This window comes from Ostrinia nubilalis, chromosome 4 (assembly GCF_963855985.1).
Source record: "Ostrinia nubilalis chromosome 4, ilOstNubi1.1, whole genome shotgun sequence".
Taxonomy (NCBI): Eukaryota; Metazoa; Arthropoda; class Insecta; order Lepidoptera; family Crambidae; genus Ostrinia; species Ostrinia nubilalis.
Genome location: NC_087091.1, coordinates 3,934,131 through 3,948,484, shown reverse-complemented (window position 1 = coordinate 3,948,484; position 14,354 = coordinate 3,934,131). Strand labels below are relative to the sequence as shown.

Sequence of the window (14,354 nt, the reverse complement as noted above, 5' to 3'; positions counted from 1 at the left end):
ATGATGGAATTCATTTCTGGTGTTCGCTTCAAACCATTCACACTAAATCTTCTGTCCGCAAGCTTATATCCTTGTTTCCACTACCAGTCGTATCCTCTGTTATCTGTTGTACCTATACTTTCAAGATGTTGGACTACCTGTCCCTCGCTTTCGTGGTTGCGGTTAAAGTTTTTAAGAAAACTACCCCAAATGGAAAAGTTACGGTTTACCTTGGCAAGCGTGACTTCATTGATCATATAGATTACTGCGATCCCGTTGATGGAGTGGTTGTGGTTGACACCGAATACCTGAAAGGAAGAAAAGTTTACAGCCAGGTATACTAAAGTGCAGTGAATTTGTGAAGTTCTAAAAAATGTGAAGTGAGTGCCCCAAATGGATTGATTTTGTTTTTCTTCTAGCTCGTGACGACCTACCGCTATGGTCGTGAGGAGGATGAGGTCATGGGAGTGAAGTTTTCTAAGGAAATGGTAATTGGGCAAGATCAGGTTGTGCCCATGGTGAACTCCAAAATGGAATTGACACCGGTTCAGGAAAAGCTGTTGAAGAAACTTGGACCGAATGCATTCCCATTCACCTTTAACTTCCCTGAGATGGCGCCTAGCTCGGTAAAATTTTGGTTCACATATTAATTTAACATGAGAGTTACGTTATTGGGAGTAAATTTTAAATTAGGGGTAAGTTCTGAATTCGTAATTTTGTTATAATAGGTGACTCTCCAACCAGCTGAAGAAGATCAGGGAAAACCAATGGGAGTTGAATATTGCGTCAGAACCTACGTTGCTGAAAATGAGGATCAGAAGAGTCACAAGAGGAGCTCTGTGACTCTTGCCATCAAGAAGGTATTCATCTTATTTTTCTCAGACAACGGAAGATGATCTTAAAATCACAGTACATTATAAAAATTACATAATAATTTATTGAAGTAAGCATAACATAAGTTTTGTTCCAACAGTTGCAACACGCACCTACTTCCCGTGGTCGCCGTCTTCCGAGCTCCCTGGTGAGCAAAGGATTCACCTTCAGTAACGGAAAGATTAATCTCGAAGTTACTTTGGACAGGGAGATCTACTACCATGGCGAGAAAATCGCTGCTAATGTCATCGTTTCTAACAACTCAAGGAAGTCTGTCCGCAATATTCGCTGCATGGTTGTTCAGCATGTGGAGATTACAATGATCAACTCTCAGTTCAGCCGCCATGTTGCATCTTTGGAGAGCCGTGAAGGATGCCCAGTTACACCTGGAGCAAGTTTGTCGAAAACATTCTATCTTGTGCCTTTGGCCCGCAGCAATAAGGACATCCGAGGTTAGATAGTTTATAACTTGTCTACTTTTTAATGAACTTTTTTTTGTTCCTGATTGGGCTCTCTCATTGTATGATAAATTGATAGCCGCGAATGACTATGTACAATTCCTAATTAAAGCCTTTTTATGTTGTTTTAGGTGTGGCTTTGGATGGCCATCTGAAGGAGGATGATGTAAACCTGGCCAGCTCTACTCTAGTCTCTGAGGGGAAATGCCCAGCTGATGCCATTGGTATTGTGGTATCCTATTCCGTCCGCGTCAAGCTGAACTGTGGAACACTTGGTGGAGAACTTGTGACTGATGTTCCATTCAAACTTCTCCACCCTGCTGAAGGTGCTTATTTTAGCATGTTACCAAAATGTATTGTGTATTTTTTTACTTGATATAGTTTCTCTATACCCTAATTATTTTTGTTTTAGGGACCATTGAACGCCAGCGTTTCAATGCCATGAAGAAAATGCAATCCATTGAAAGACACCGTTATGAAAACTCACTTTACACTAACGAGGAGGAAGATAACATCGTGTTTGAAGACTTTGCTCGTCTCAGGATGAACGAGCCTGAATAAATTATATGAAATAATTTAAAAATCCAAAAAAATGAAAAACTTATCATAAAAATATTGTAAAAAAAAATCGTAATCAAGCAAGTTTAACGTAATCACGAAACTTTCATTCTAAAAATAATTATTTTCCTAATATGCTATTCTATATCTATCTATACCTACCATTAAATCATCATTATTATATTCACACTAAAAAACAAAACCTTTGCTTATTGTCATAATATTATTTAATGGCCTTATTGTAATGGAAATCACCAACCTAATTAATTAATCACCTATGATAATTAAAAATATTATGCTTACCTATTACCTTCCTCGTGTTGTAATCTATAAATAAACTATCTCCACCAGAGTTCTGTGTTTATTTCACGTTTTCTAAATTTTACGAAATGAATGGATTGACACTACCGAAGTTATCACTAGCACGACTGAGGCATTACTGACATCATCATAATCAAAGAGTTCGTGAAGTCACTTATTTTGCATATCGCATTGTATTTGATCAAAAGGTAAAGGGTGCATTTCTCCGCCCTATCCATTTTTTGCTGTACAAAGTCACAGTTCTGGGATTTTGAACCTTGTCTCTTTGAAATAAGTATTTATTTTAAAAGAAAACAAAATGTTAACTTTCAGCAATTTTAAGAATTTAACTTAATGACCAACAGAATTTAATTTCATTAATATTACAATAATATACCAAAAAGTTTTTTAAGAAGGTAGCTTTGTGGTGAATTTTTCCTGATTTTTTCAGTCATTGATTGGATTTAAATAAAACTTTTCTTCACATGAACATCTCTATGCCTACCTACTTTTTAGTGTAATAATTTTAAACTGAAATAACAAAACGCAACCAGCTTGACACATAAAAAAACTATTTAGGGCGCGAATTTCTTATACGCTGATTGGTCAAAATACAACATTAGAATTTAAAACTTGTGAAATTAAAAAAAGTTAAAAATAGACAAAAAAAGTTAATTTGTTTAGGTAATATTTTGTAAAGAAATTAATGCGTGACTGTGTGAAACTGTGAACAATTACATTAACAAATAATTATTTATTTATTGTTACGTCATTTCCTAAACAAGAAATAGGTACGTAAATGTTTTACGTAAGTATTCAGGTAAATAGTATTTTTGGGTTAATTATACATTACGTAATCGTACTTAATTGTTTTTTTCTTAAGTAGATACGTAAATAAAGTCGTTTCTCGGTAGATTTTCTATTTTAAAACAGGTGTACTTAGCTTTCGATGCCCGATGCAACGTGCAACTTCGGAATAGATTGACGACGCTAAACGTAAACATGCTCGCCACAAAATTATTACAGGTTTACTGGTAAAATGGTTGACTTATTTAAAACTTTAAAGAAGTCAGTTCCGATATTTACTGGATATGTAAAAATATATTTTTGTTATTCAAAATTATTTAATTTGAAATGTGCACATTTCAAATTAAAGAATTTTTAGCACATCAATGATGATTCTAACTTTTATGTAAAATACTTCGTCATTTAAATAGTTACTGTTCATGTTTAAAAGCTCGTAGGTAGGTACCTAGTAAGCCTAGGCGCAGACCACCGATTTTTAGTTGGCCGATAGTTGGACAGGGCTGTTGATCAGTAAGTATGGACATGTTGTATGAGAAAGTGCGCACATTACACCGATTTGGTATCGGCCGATTCTTCATACAAATTAGAATCGGGCCCAACTATCGCCCAACTAAAAGTCGGTGGTCTGCGCCTAGGCTAAAATTAATAGCGGGTTGCGAATTTTTTCTCAGGATCTCAAGCCATTTTTGGACAATGGACCATCAAGACAGTGTCCTTTGCCCTTTGTCTAATAGATGCATTTGTCTCGTCTCGGTTCAAGGGTCGCGCAAACCTGTTTGACCGCTTTTGAGTGGGAAAGGACAGATGACCCTTTATTTGCATGCCGTTGCAAGATGCACTTTTGTTGGGCAAGATGGAACTTTGTTTTTTTAGTGCTAGAATAGTTACTTTTCAGCTATTTCAGTCAAAATAATTTAGAAATAATAGGCACTAGAGAGATGTTAGCGCAACTTTGGGGGTTGATAGATTTCTTTCTTTGGCGAATTAAGCGTTGAAATGGTTCAAAAATACCACGCTATGTACCTTTTTACAGTTTTTTATTTATTACATATACTTAGATATTTTAAGATCGGTAAATCGGTATTTCGGTAAATCATTGTTTTGTGAATTTAATCACTAGCATTATTTCCTAAATAAGGAGTCCTCCAAAACTTACTCGACGTCGTGTTAAACCGTTACATTTTGGCAAATAAAATTAATCCACCTTTATTATTCGGCATAAACTACCAATGCCATCAATTAAGCATCCGATCATTTTCTCAGGACCATTTAAACCGGTCAGGCGGGTTTTGGACAATGGCCCCGGAAGACATCGGTGTCCTAACGCTTTGTCTATGGCTAATGGCAAGGGTTACTCCCGTAAAACGACCAAAACCAGTTTGACCGCTTCCGTGTGGGAAAGGACACAGAATGACCCTTTATTTGCATGCATCTTGCAATTCCTTTGTGGATGGGGCACACGGGCGTTGCGTTCAGAAAGCACAGGGCTCTAGAATTTTGTATTTTTAAATTGATCAACTTTCATTAGATTTCAATTTTTAAATCTATAAATTTTTTGTTGTCGATTTGGATAAAAAAAAAATTACGAGGTCAATTAGAAATGTTATGACATGTTTTGATTGCCTATTATTATGTTTTATTTCCAATGTTAACGTTTACCCATTATAAATAAAAATCATAACACGTTAAGTAATTTACTAATCATAAATGCATTATGTTAACGAGCTAAGCCTATTATTTTATTGAATAATCAAGTAATTACTTGCTTTTAATATTTATTTACGTATAATATTGCATCATTAGGTAAACATAATATTAAATCATTATGCCCTATATTTAACTTTTAAAACAGTTGACGTGACTTAATATAATTACTACAGGTTCTTTGACGTAAATTTAGTATTCAATTAACTACAGTAAAATAAAATTATGCATTTTCAAACTCTTTCCAGCCCATGCTTACTAAACTAAAGCTCTCCGAACAATCTGCCCGTATTCTCGCAACAAAAGGGACATCGCCCATTATGTACTCTCCCCTTCGAACAAGTGTAAGACACCCTGGCCTACTGTCTACCATTCAGCGCCAAGGGCCAGTTCCCATGGAACTGGTCAAACAGGTTTGTCTAAAGGGTGGACCTTTGACCGTCTTAGTACTGTTCGTGACAACCGTTATTTCGCAAAGATTATTTTTAGCAATGTGGGAAGTAACACCGTTGAATGAAATTGCAGTTGGCATTTTATTGGCGCGCAAAACTTGCATTATTATTACTTAATATTATTACTGTTTGTGAAAACAATTTCTTAAGAGAGACCACACCAAGTGTGATGCTCATTTTGGTCATTTTTCAGAAGGATCAAAAGTTTTTAGAGATTTCTTTGTATTGCTCTTTGCATAATTATGCACTTCCTAAAAATCTTCTACACGATACATTTAACCACAGCATTTAAATGCATGAAATTCTGAATACATACTATTACTCAATCATCATCTCACAAATTCTCCATATCCACCTGTCTCTACACAAAAGCAACTGTTGCAAAACGACATCCGATACATCCCATTGAGTATCCTCTCATTGGCAAAAGGCGATGAAATATGAAATGCCTCACAAACAATATTCCATGGACCATCCTTTCGAAGGGGAACTTTTTTCTCCGAAGATTTTTTCTTAGTCGCGTGCGCACTTTGCATCACTATGGAGCATTCGCTCGGGAGATGAGGGTAGCCTATTGTTGCGGCCCCTAGCGGAGAAAAAACAACCTGCGCTTTTATCGTTTTGTTGGTTTATAATGTTGGCGACTGTTTTGAGAGGTAGAGCGTGTAATTATGAAATAAATTATAATTAAGATTAGGTAAATTTACTTAACAAATGTTTAACTTTTAAGTGTAAGATTTGTTTATTCTTCAAGCTTACAGTTAATCTTGACTTCTGTCCAGTAGTTGAGTGCTATGTTGAATTTCTCAAGAGCTTATTACCTACTTAATTTATAATACTAACTATCTTATGCCACACATAACTCTACTCTACGTATTAAACTTTGTACCTTGGTTAATGCACATGCGATCACGTCTTACCCATCATTTGTCCGTCATGGGGAGGACACAATGTTGCAGTTGACAGAAACGTGACATCGCGGAGAAATCCGATGAAGATAGAGCCCGCATTTGAGGACTATTCCGTACGATGATCTCCGCATTTTTGGCCCTAACCGTCTCTCTCAGATCCTATCATGAGAGAAAGCGACAGGTAGATCCGAAATTACGGAAATCGCGTTGAATAGGCCCACAGGGCCAGTGTTTACAGCAGGAAAGTCAACGGTCTGGGTCTCTATGGTAATGTGTTCCGCATGCCACTATTTAGATACCGCTAGATAAGGGTTAAGTGAACCTTTAATTTGCATAGAAAATGGAAATCGTAACTTTGCTCCCTATAAAACCAGTGGTCAAACTTAAAAAGGCAATCTTTATGTTAACATGGATGGCATTGATTTATTTTATCTTTATCACTAACATTAGTTGGTTTTCATATCCGTTCCCGAGGATGTAGGTTTTCATGTCACATCCTAAGTTATATTTATTAAAATTTTCTTCAATTTCTATAAATAATCGGACAAAACAATTTCCATTATTAATAGATAATGTGACGGGGTTTCGAATCCCGCTGAGGGCAAATGTTAGTGTTATGACTATGAGTATGAGCGAGAAAGTGATTTCCTGAGCCATAGACGTTTAAGTACCATTAAATTATGTATTTATAGTGTTTTCTGTATAAGTACTTAATAAATACGCGCTGCTTCTTTAACCTTCTAAACCACAGTTAGTAAAAGGTGAAATAGTTTATTATGTATTTTTGTAATGTCAAATCAAGCAAATATTTGTGTATCCAATATGATTGATTTATCATCATCATTATCATTTCAGCCATAGGTCGTCCACTGCTGAACCTGTGTCTTGCCTTTACCTTCCTTCCCCTCCAGATCGGCCGGTTGGTAGCGCTAGCTGCCTGCATCCATCATCAACATCATCAGGTCGTGGAAATCATTTACGGTCATTGATTTAACCATTTCTTTTTATACTATTTTGGCTTCAATACTTGTCTTAGCAATTGAGCTAGCTTTAGAAATATTCGTTAACTTAATAGACCCCTAAATCCATCAGCATTATCAAGCGATCCTCGCATCCTCGGCACCGTGGGAAAGGGCGCACGCACTGACCCTTGCGAGGTACGTTCCCTTCGTGTGAATGCAGGCGATAGAACGGTCGTTAGACGTCTTCAATTTGTTTTTATCTAAACATAATATAAAACGTATGAGTCTATAAATATAAGTCTACATGAAAAGTGTCCTAAAAGAGATTTTCTAAAGTGTATTTTTAATACAATGTAAGTCTTGATAAAGTGAGACTTTACCATAATTATGTGCACTTTATCAAGAGTCACACTGTATTTAAACCAGAGTTGTTTCAAACACCTCAGTCTAATACTTTGGATGCTATTTGTACTTTGACGTAGGTCATAAGTCTTTTGTGAATCTTGTCATAATTTTTTCTATTCTATTCGTATTCATGTTGCTCATATACATAGAGTTATAGACTCTTGAACATTTAATAGACTGGCTATATTATAGTTACACTAATAAGTAATTACAATCGCTGATATAATCAACTAATCATTGCTATCTCGTTCAGTAGCATCTGTTTCACAATCGATCGCATAATCTGCTATCACTGGATCAGAGTGTAGGTAATTTGATTAAAGATTCGTGTCTTAAGTACCATCTGAGCTCAATTAGCAATTAGCTAGGCAGAGATACCAGTCAGTAGCACTTATTAAAATTATGTAATTTCACTCAAGTGTGAGTTTGTTCCGGCGTTTCTTCTCAGCACTTGCCATATGTTTGTCTCGAAGCGCTGGTAGGGCCCAAAAGATAAGGAGACATGTAAAGTGCCCCATAAGGGCTACCTTTTCTTTTTTTTATTATTTTCTATTGACGTTCATAAGTGCCACTTGTGGTCTAAACTGAATAAATATTTTTGATTTTGTTTTTTTTTTATTTTGTACTTTTTTCGACTATTACACCCGTATTCACAAACGATGCTTCCTTAAGTGAAGTAGCAAATCGAACGCACAGCGTTGAATAGAGTTGTCGTCGTGTTTATCTAAGTATATAAAAATTGTAAAGAAATTATTCGAAATTGTTTTGTATCTGAGGAGAATTACCTTTATTTATCCGGCAATTACTCGTACGATTATTCTGCATCCCGCTATACATTCACAAAAGGCACCAGAACCAGTAGGTACCATTACTTGCCTGACCTTCGAAGTCACAACATACAGCGTTGCATCGCAAACCACAAGTTTTAAGTTCACAAGTTCAGTAAAATCCCGCGGTGAGATCGGCGGAAAGACCAACGAACTTGCACAAGTGCATTGCCGTTAGATTCCAATTTAGTTGCGGATGCGCATTTAGATTCTTGTTAACCCTTTAAACGGCAGTGGGAATATTTCCACCACCATATTTTATTTTGAACTTTATTCCCTTGTCTTAACGTCCAAAAACAATGTATTTGGACTAGTTATGCCCGCTATAGATTTAAATCTAGTATTACCACGTAAAACGTAAATTGCTCAATTCTTTTTTAATTCTGATATAATAAATACTCTGATTGTTACATACTGGAATTAGTTTTAGTAAACGTAATTAATGAAATTAAAACTTATTTCAACACTAGGTTATTTTTACACAATTATTTATTGAATATTTTTAAATATGATTTTAATTCGATTTAGCCTTTGATATAAAGGCCTGTAAAGTATTCTTGAACTAATTATTGGCTTTAATTTATTGAGAGAGTCTATTTGGGTAAAATCTAAATTCTACCTGAATAATAGGCATTTTCTAAAGACATTCTACAAAGTCTCTCTCAAACAAATATTTACACGTGTGTGTATGTAGTAATATCCGGTCTTATTATGTTGAGATCATTACCACTAACTAAATTGTATCAACTCTTGAACCAGTACCTACCTTACGTAAACAGTGATGCAACCGTGATTCGATAATGTAACAATTTTGTAGGACAATATGTATTGAGAATACAAACACGAAACAATTTATCAGTTCTTTAATTAAGAAAATAAATAACTATAACGAAACTAACAACTAATCTAGTTCCCTGGTCACTTTCTAATTGTAGTTGGCAGGAGCCGCGATCGGCTGTAATACATAAGCTTGCCCCGTAGCTCTGTCGACTACGTGTCCAGTTGTTGGTTCCCAGAATAGTCTGGGGACCGATGCCGCTGCTGCAGTTTCAGGGTGATGATGTTGTCTCACTCCTGCACCTCCTTCGTAGGGTACAAATTGAGAGAAGTCCTGATATTTCTGGTGGGTGTTGTCTTGATTGTTTCCATCCTTTTCTTTCACTACCAATACTACTTGATTCTTCGTTTCCTTTTGTTGTGGTCTTTCCTCATCTTCGTCATAGGTGTGTCGATGATGAGACCGTTTGGGCTTCTTGTATACCTCCTCTTCAGGCTGATCATCTTCATCTGAATAATTTACATTTTCTACTTTATGTGATGGTTCTTCTTGCCATTGTTCATTGTTCTTGCGGCTCTTAGGTTTTGGGTTTTCATTATTGTCTTTGTGAGAATGTCTCTCTGCTTTTATTTTTGGGTGGGCTCTTTTAGCTCTTCCACTTTCTTCGTAGCTTGACTTTTCTGGGTCGTATTCGTCGCCGTAACTTGGGGAGTTTTCATGGGACCCGTCGTAACCGTGGTCAGAATGGTCATCGTGGTGGTAGGATCCATCATCGGAGTGGTCATTGCCATCGTCGCCGTGGTCATTGCCGTGACCAGCATGGTTCAAGTCCCAGTAATGTTCACCGTACCCACCCTTTTTGTCTCCCCAGCGTACCTGAAAATATTTATTTGTTAATTGAAAGTTTTCACTCATTCATTCAAATTAGTAAAATTTTTGAATGAATGGTTGAAGTACTGTTAAGTTACAAATGTTATTTTTATTAGACATTCATTAGTTGAAAGAAATAGGAAAGTTAGATTGACGCAGTTATATGCATCTTGGGTTATTAATTGCTTTATGTAAGTTACTGACAATATGGTTTTTAGTAACATTGATTTTAAGACACATTTTTAAACAAACACAATATTATGTAAGGTTTTCACGATAAGATATGCGAAGAAAATCATTTTGAAACCATATATTGACGGAGCACTCTTATGTAATTAGATTTTTTTCGAATAACAGTTTACGTAATATTTAATTATAAAACAATCATCAATATTGAACAACTGGATGACGTCAATAATAAGGTTTCAAAACAAAAAAGCATAAAAAGCGTACTTTAGCAGAGAACAGTCCCTCTGAAGGCCTGGACTTCTCATGCCGCTCAGTGAAATGGCGCTCGCTCCCCAACCGATGTCCTTGGTCGAAGTCCTCCGAAGTAGGTAAGTGTCTATACCTTCATCCAAGCAAGCAAGCAACAGAGAAAGAAACAGATAGGTTAGGAACTTATACACGGGCAGCTTTCTTCAATCATTTGACGAAGATCAACGACACCAGCAATCAAAATACAGTCATGATTTTTTTTTACTCTAACAAAGGAAATTCTCTTAAAAGAAATGTGAGTATGTTAAACTTTGTTTTCACGAATGAGTTTTCCCTAGGAAACATGGTTTATTTTATTTGCCATTGCCTCCTATCGGAACGAATTAAAAACAAGTATCTAAACCAAGGAAGTTGGATCAAGAGAGCTGAATTTTATGTTTCCTCATGTTATGCTATGCTCATCTTACAGGTAGAGAGACACACACAGAGCAGGTATTATAATTGCTGGAGTCTTTTCAAATGTTCCTAAAAACTGTTTTACTATGGTCGAGTTAGTCACATTACGATTGCATCAAGGTGCCCGTGTACAGAAATTGAGGCAGAGAACAATCGTTTTACTTTTCCCATATCCCTGTGGTTTTTATAGTCTTTCTTCTCATACCGCTGCTCCCACGTGTTGGGGTCCTCGCAAACGTGACCGAACTCAATCTTGTACGGACTCAACTGTACCGAGAAAAAATCCCTATAAAACAAATTACCTATTCATTGTACTGATTAATTTACCTTGACATGTAAATGCCGACACCAAATCGAATTGAAGGCAAATAAATTTGATTCAGAATGTTAGTTACAGACGTCGAACGCTTTCTCTTATTAACGAAGTTGAATTGTTGATTTTTATTATAATTACAAATGCAAAAACTTATATTATACTGTAAGAAATAAATAAAAATCCAATTATGTTATCAGCTTTGAAAACTTTAGAAATAAAACATGATTAAAATAAGAATGAAATAATCAAACAGTGAAATTAAAACCAACAATATTCCTGAAATAGTAGAAGTTAGTCATGTTATTATTTTGACGATATTAGTATTATACTCACTGGAAGAATTTGGCTTGAGCTTCTATGGTAGAAGGTGTTTTAGGAGGAACCTTTATTGCTGCACATCGACTCGGGCTCCAATACGGGCCAGTGTATAAAATCAGGAAATACCATAAGAATTTCTGAAAGAGGAAAAATAAATATAATGTAAAATACTTTGAAATTAAATGTGCTACTCTTTAATCCTATCCCACAAAGACGAGTAAATATTTTTTTAAATAAAATGATCACTTATTTTCTGAACACGCTGTTATAAAATTAAAATTATTATTATGACCATTACATATGTACGACAAAAGAAAGTTTGCAATAACACATTTAAATATTATAGTCGTTAAGGTTGCACTACTATCAATTGCGTCGGAGAAAATTTTCTCCAAGCAAAACCACTCGGAAAACACTGGCACTTTCACTTAATCACTGGATGTGATCGTCATTAAGTCATTAAACGAGTGCATCACTGGCTAATGATAATGATATCGAACGATAATGACAATGATGCAGTACCGTGGTGTCCATTAGGCGTTGTGACATCTTGACGTTGACAGGGGCAGTGAGAGATCGATAGGCGATACTTCATTTATAGAGCAAACCATTTCAATTGACTTTGGCCAGAGGTTGCAAACAATTTGGGTCTAAAATGTTTTTTATTAATGTCCAAGTCTAGGTTTTACAAAACAAAAATCAGTTTATGATCAAATCATAAACAAGGTGTCAGTGAACGAACAATAACTTTTTAAAATGAATTAGAATTTTAATCAACGATCATTCCAATAAAGTTTTTTTGAAATTGTGTTACTCTATTCGCGCTTTATAATCCCGAGACAAATAAAATTAAACTAACTTCAAATCTTTAACAATGAATACTGAAAAATAAACTTAATTACAAAAAGTAAAAATTGTACGATTCCTCTGAAATCGGACGACTCTTACGTACTAGTAGACAAATAAACAAACTAATTTCAGTTTGATTGCGTTTCGTCTAAGCGTTTTATTTGACAACACTTAAATTGTGAAAGTTATTTCATCTGCAATTTAATAGTTATTGACAGTTTTCATCATTTTGCGTCTTACAAACCTCGTCTGTAAAAATTCGTGTAAGACGTGACTTCTTATAAGAATATAATAACTAGAAAATATAGCCGTCGAAATATGGACTTGTGAAGTAATAAAATTAAAGAAAGAACATCACAACACTAATCACTAAGTAGTGACCTGTGTTGTAGTACTACCCAAGCTACAACGATTGTCGGCCGTTTGGTGTAGTGGTTCGAAACGGACTACTATTCCGGAGGTAGCGGGTTCGATTCCCGCACAGTACAAACATTTGTGTGCATGAACATATTTGTTTGTATTGGACTGGGTGTTTTCTATGTATAATAAGTATGTATTTACAAAAAAAAAAGTATTTAAGTATGTTTATATCTGTTGTCTAGTACCCATAGTACAAGCTTTGCTTAGTTTGGGACTAGAAGCGCAGTGTAAAATGTCCAAGGATATTTATTTATTTATATAATCAAATAAAGTATTACGTTTTTTTTTAGGTTGACCACAGAATAGTTCATTTAAGTTTATAGAGTCAACGGAAAAAACCTACTGTTGCGCACTTCTGCCAACAATAGTGAATTGAGATCGTACCGTGGCTTTTTGTACTATGGCCCTTAAACCAAAATACTGATGAGTCACCATCGTAATCAATGAAAGCTGAAATGATTGTTTTGGCTGATAAAAAATTTGCACGTACATTTTGGGAACTAGAGCGCGTCGAGCGTAGCCCCTTTACTACACGTTTTATGAGATTTAACAAAATTCAACAAAAGTTTTTGCTTATGATCTTGATCTTAGCTATCTAGTCCTGGGAGGTTGCTGGTATTTTACAAACAGCCCTGTATATTCTTATTGGAACTAGTGGCTTGTATTTGTGTGTAATAAAATTAACATCTAATAGGAATCGGTTCTTTTTACGATCTCAAAAAATAAAGTTCGAAAAACGTTTCTTGACGCGTTGATGTCTATTGTATGAGATTTCAATAAAACCAACTTAATTTAATTTTTATTATCTTTCTGCTGACCATTAATTCAATCACAAGTCGTATTCTTATAATATCCTTCTACTCCTACTGCTTCCAAAAAAAAACTTACTCAACTTTATCGCCAAACAATAAAATTGTTTGTAGCCCTGAAACCATGCTTACGTTATCTTCCAACACCAAATAGTCATTTGATTTTCTATTGTTTACAAGAAATAATAAATTGTGACATACATAATCATGATTCCAATTGGAAAATCATGGCCTTGGCTTTGGGGCCCACTAGTTTCATTGGGGTCAATTCACAATAGTTTTCTACTATCATTATTGCTAGATATCAAAAGACGTTGTGTGGGCAGGCCCCCCACTAGGTGGACTGACGATCTGGTGAATCTTGCGAGAAGTGCCTGGATGCAGGCAGCGCAGGACCGGTCGTTGGGAAATCTTTGGAGGCCTTTGTCCAGCAGTGGACGTCATTCGGCTGAAACAGAGTAAATACAAATGAGTAGGTCATCTTCATAGAAACGCACGGGCGCGGTTTGTATGAGAGCGCGCCAACACGTATGCGGCGCGTACGCACACACTGACAAAATTTAGCGGGGATTAGCGGGGAGCCAGTAGGCATGGAACATTTCATGAATAGCAGGTGAAAAATCATATGAAATGAATTTCATTAATCACACCTGCTATTTTTCTTCACATAGACTGCTATAATTTCGCAGTCAACGAAATCACGAATCACATGAATTTCATTCATTCATTCGAGCGAAGTCCGTGAGCGCTGCTCTGCTAAGTGACCGAGCGAGTAAGAAGGAATGATTTGATCATGTGCGTGTTAGAAAAGGACAAGAGATGTGATGACGAACGAAACTGAGCATTTTAAATATGAACTTTAAA

General features: G+C 35.8%; 2 protein-coding genes across 3 annotated transcripts; one reads left to right on the top strand and one right to left on the bottom strand.

Moving 5' to 3' along the window:
* Positions 1-2,220, top strand: LOC135088505 (arrestin homolog). Its single transcript, XM_063983333.1, has 6 exons — positions 1-314; positions 399-605; positions 708-839; positions 953-1,304; positions 1,442-1,636; positions 1,723-2,220. Exons 1-6 carry the CDS (start codon positions 126-128, stop codon positions 1,869-1,871), a joined length of 1,224 nt encoding a protein of 407 aa, XP_063839403.1. The 5' UTR covers positions 1-125; the 3' UTR covers positions 1,872-2,220.
* A 6,864-nt stretch (positions 2,221-9,084) lies between these two features.
* LOC135071433 (uncharacterized) lies at positions 9,085-11,985 on the bottom strand. Of its 2 annotated transcripts, none has more exons than XM_063965224.1 (4): positions 11,935-11,985; positions 11,428-11,549; positions 10,941-11,064; positions 9,085-9,890 (listed from the first exon to the last, which is right to left on the bottom strand). In XM_063965224.1, exons 1-4 carry the CDS (start codon positions 11,959-11,961, stop codon positions 9,162-9,164), a joined length of 1,002 nt encoding a protein of 333 aa, XP_063821294.1. In that variant the 5' UTR covers positions 11,962-11,985; the 3' UTR covers positions 9,085-9,161. The 2 variants fall into 2 exon arrangements, with proteins under 2 accessions (XP_063821294.1, XP_063821295.1); XM_063965225.1 differs by lacking the exon at positions 10,941-11,064 and adding an exon at positions 10,338-10,455.
* Positions 11,986-14,354: the final 2,369 nt, after the last annotated feature.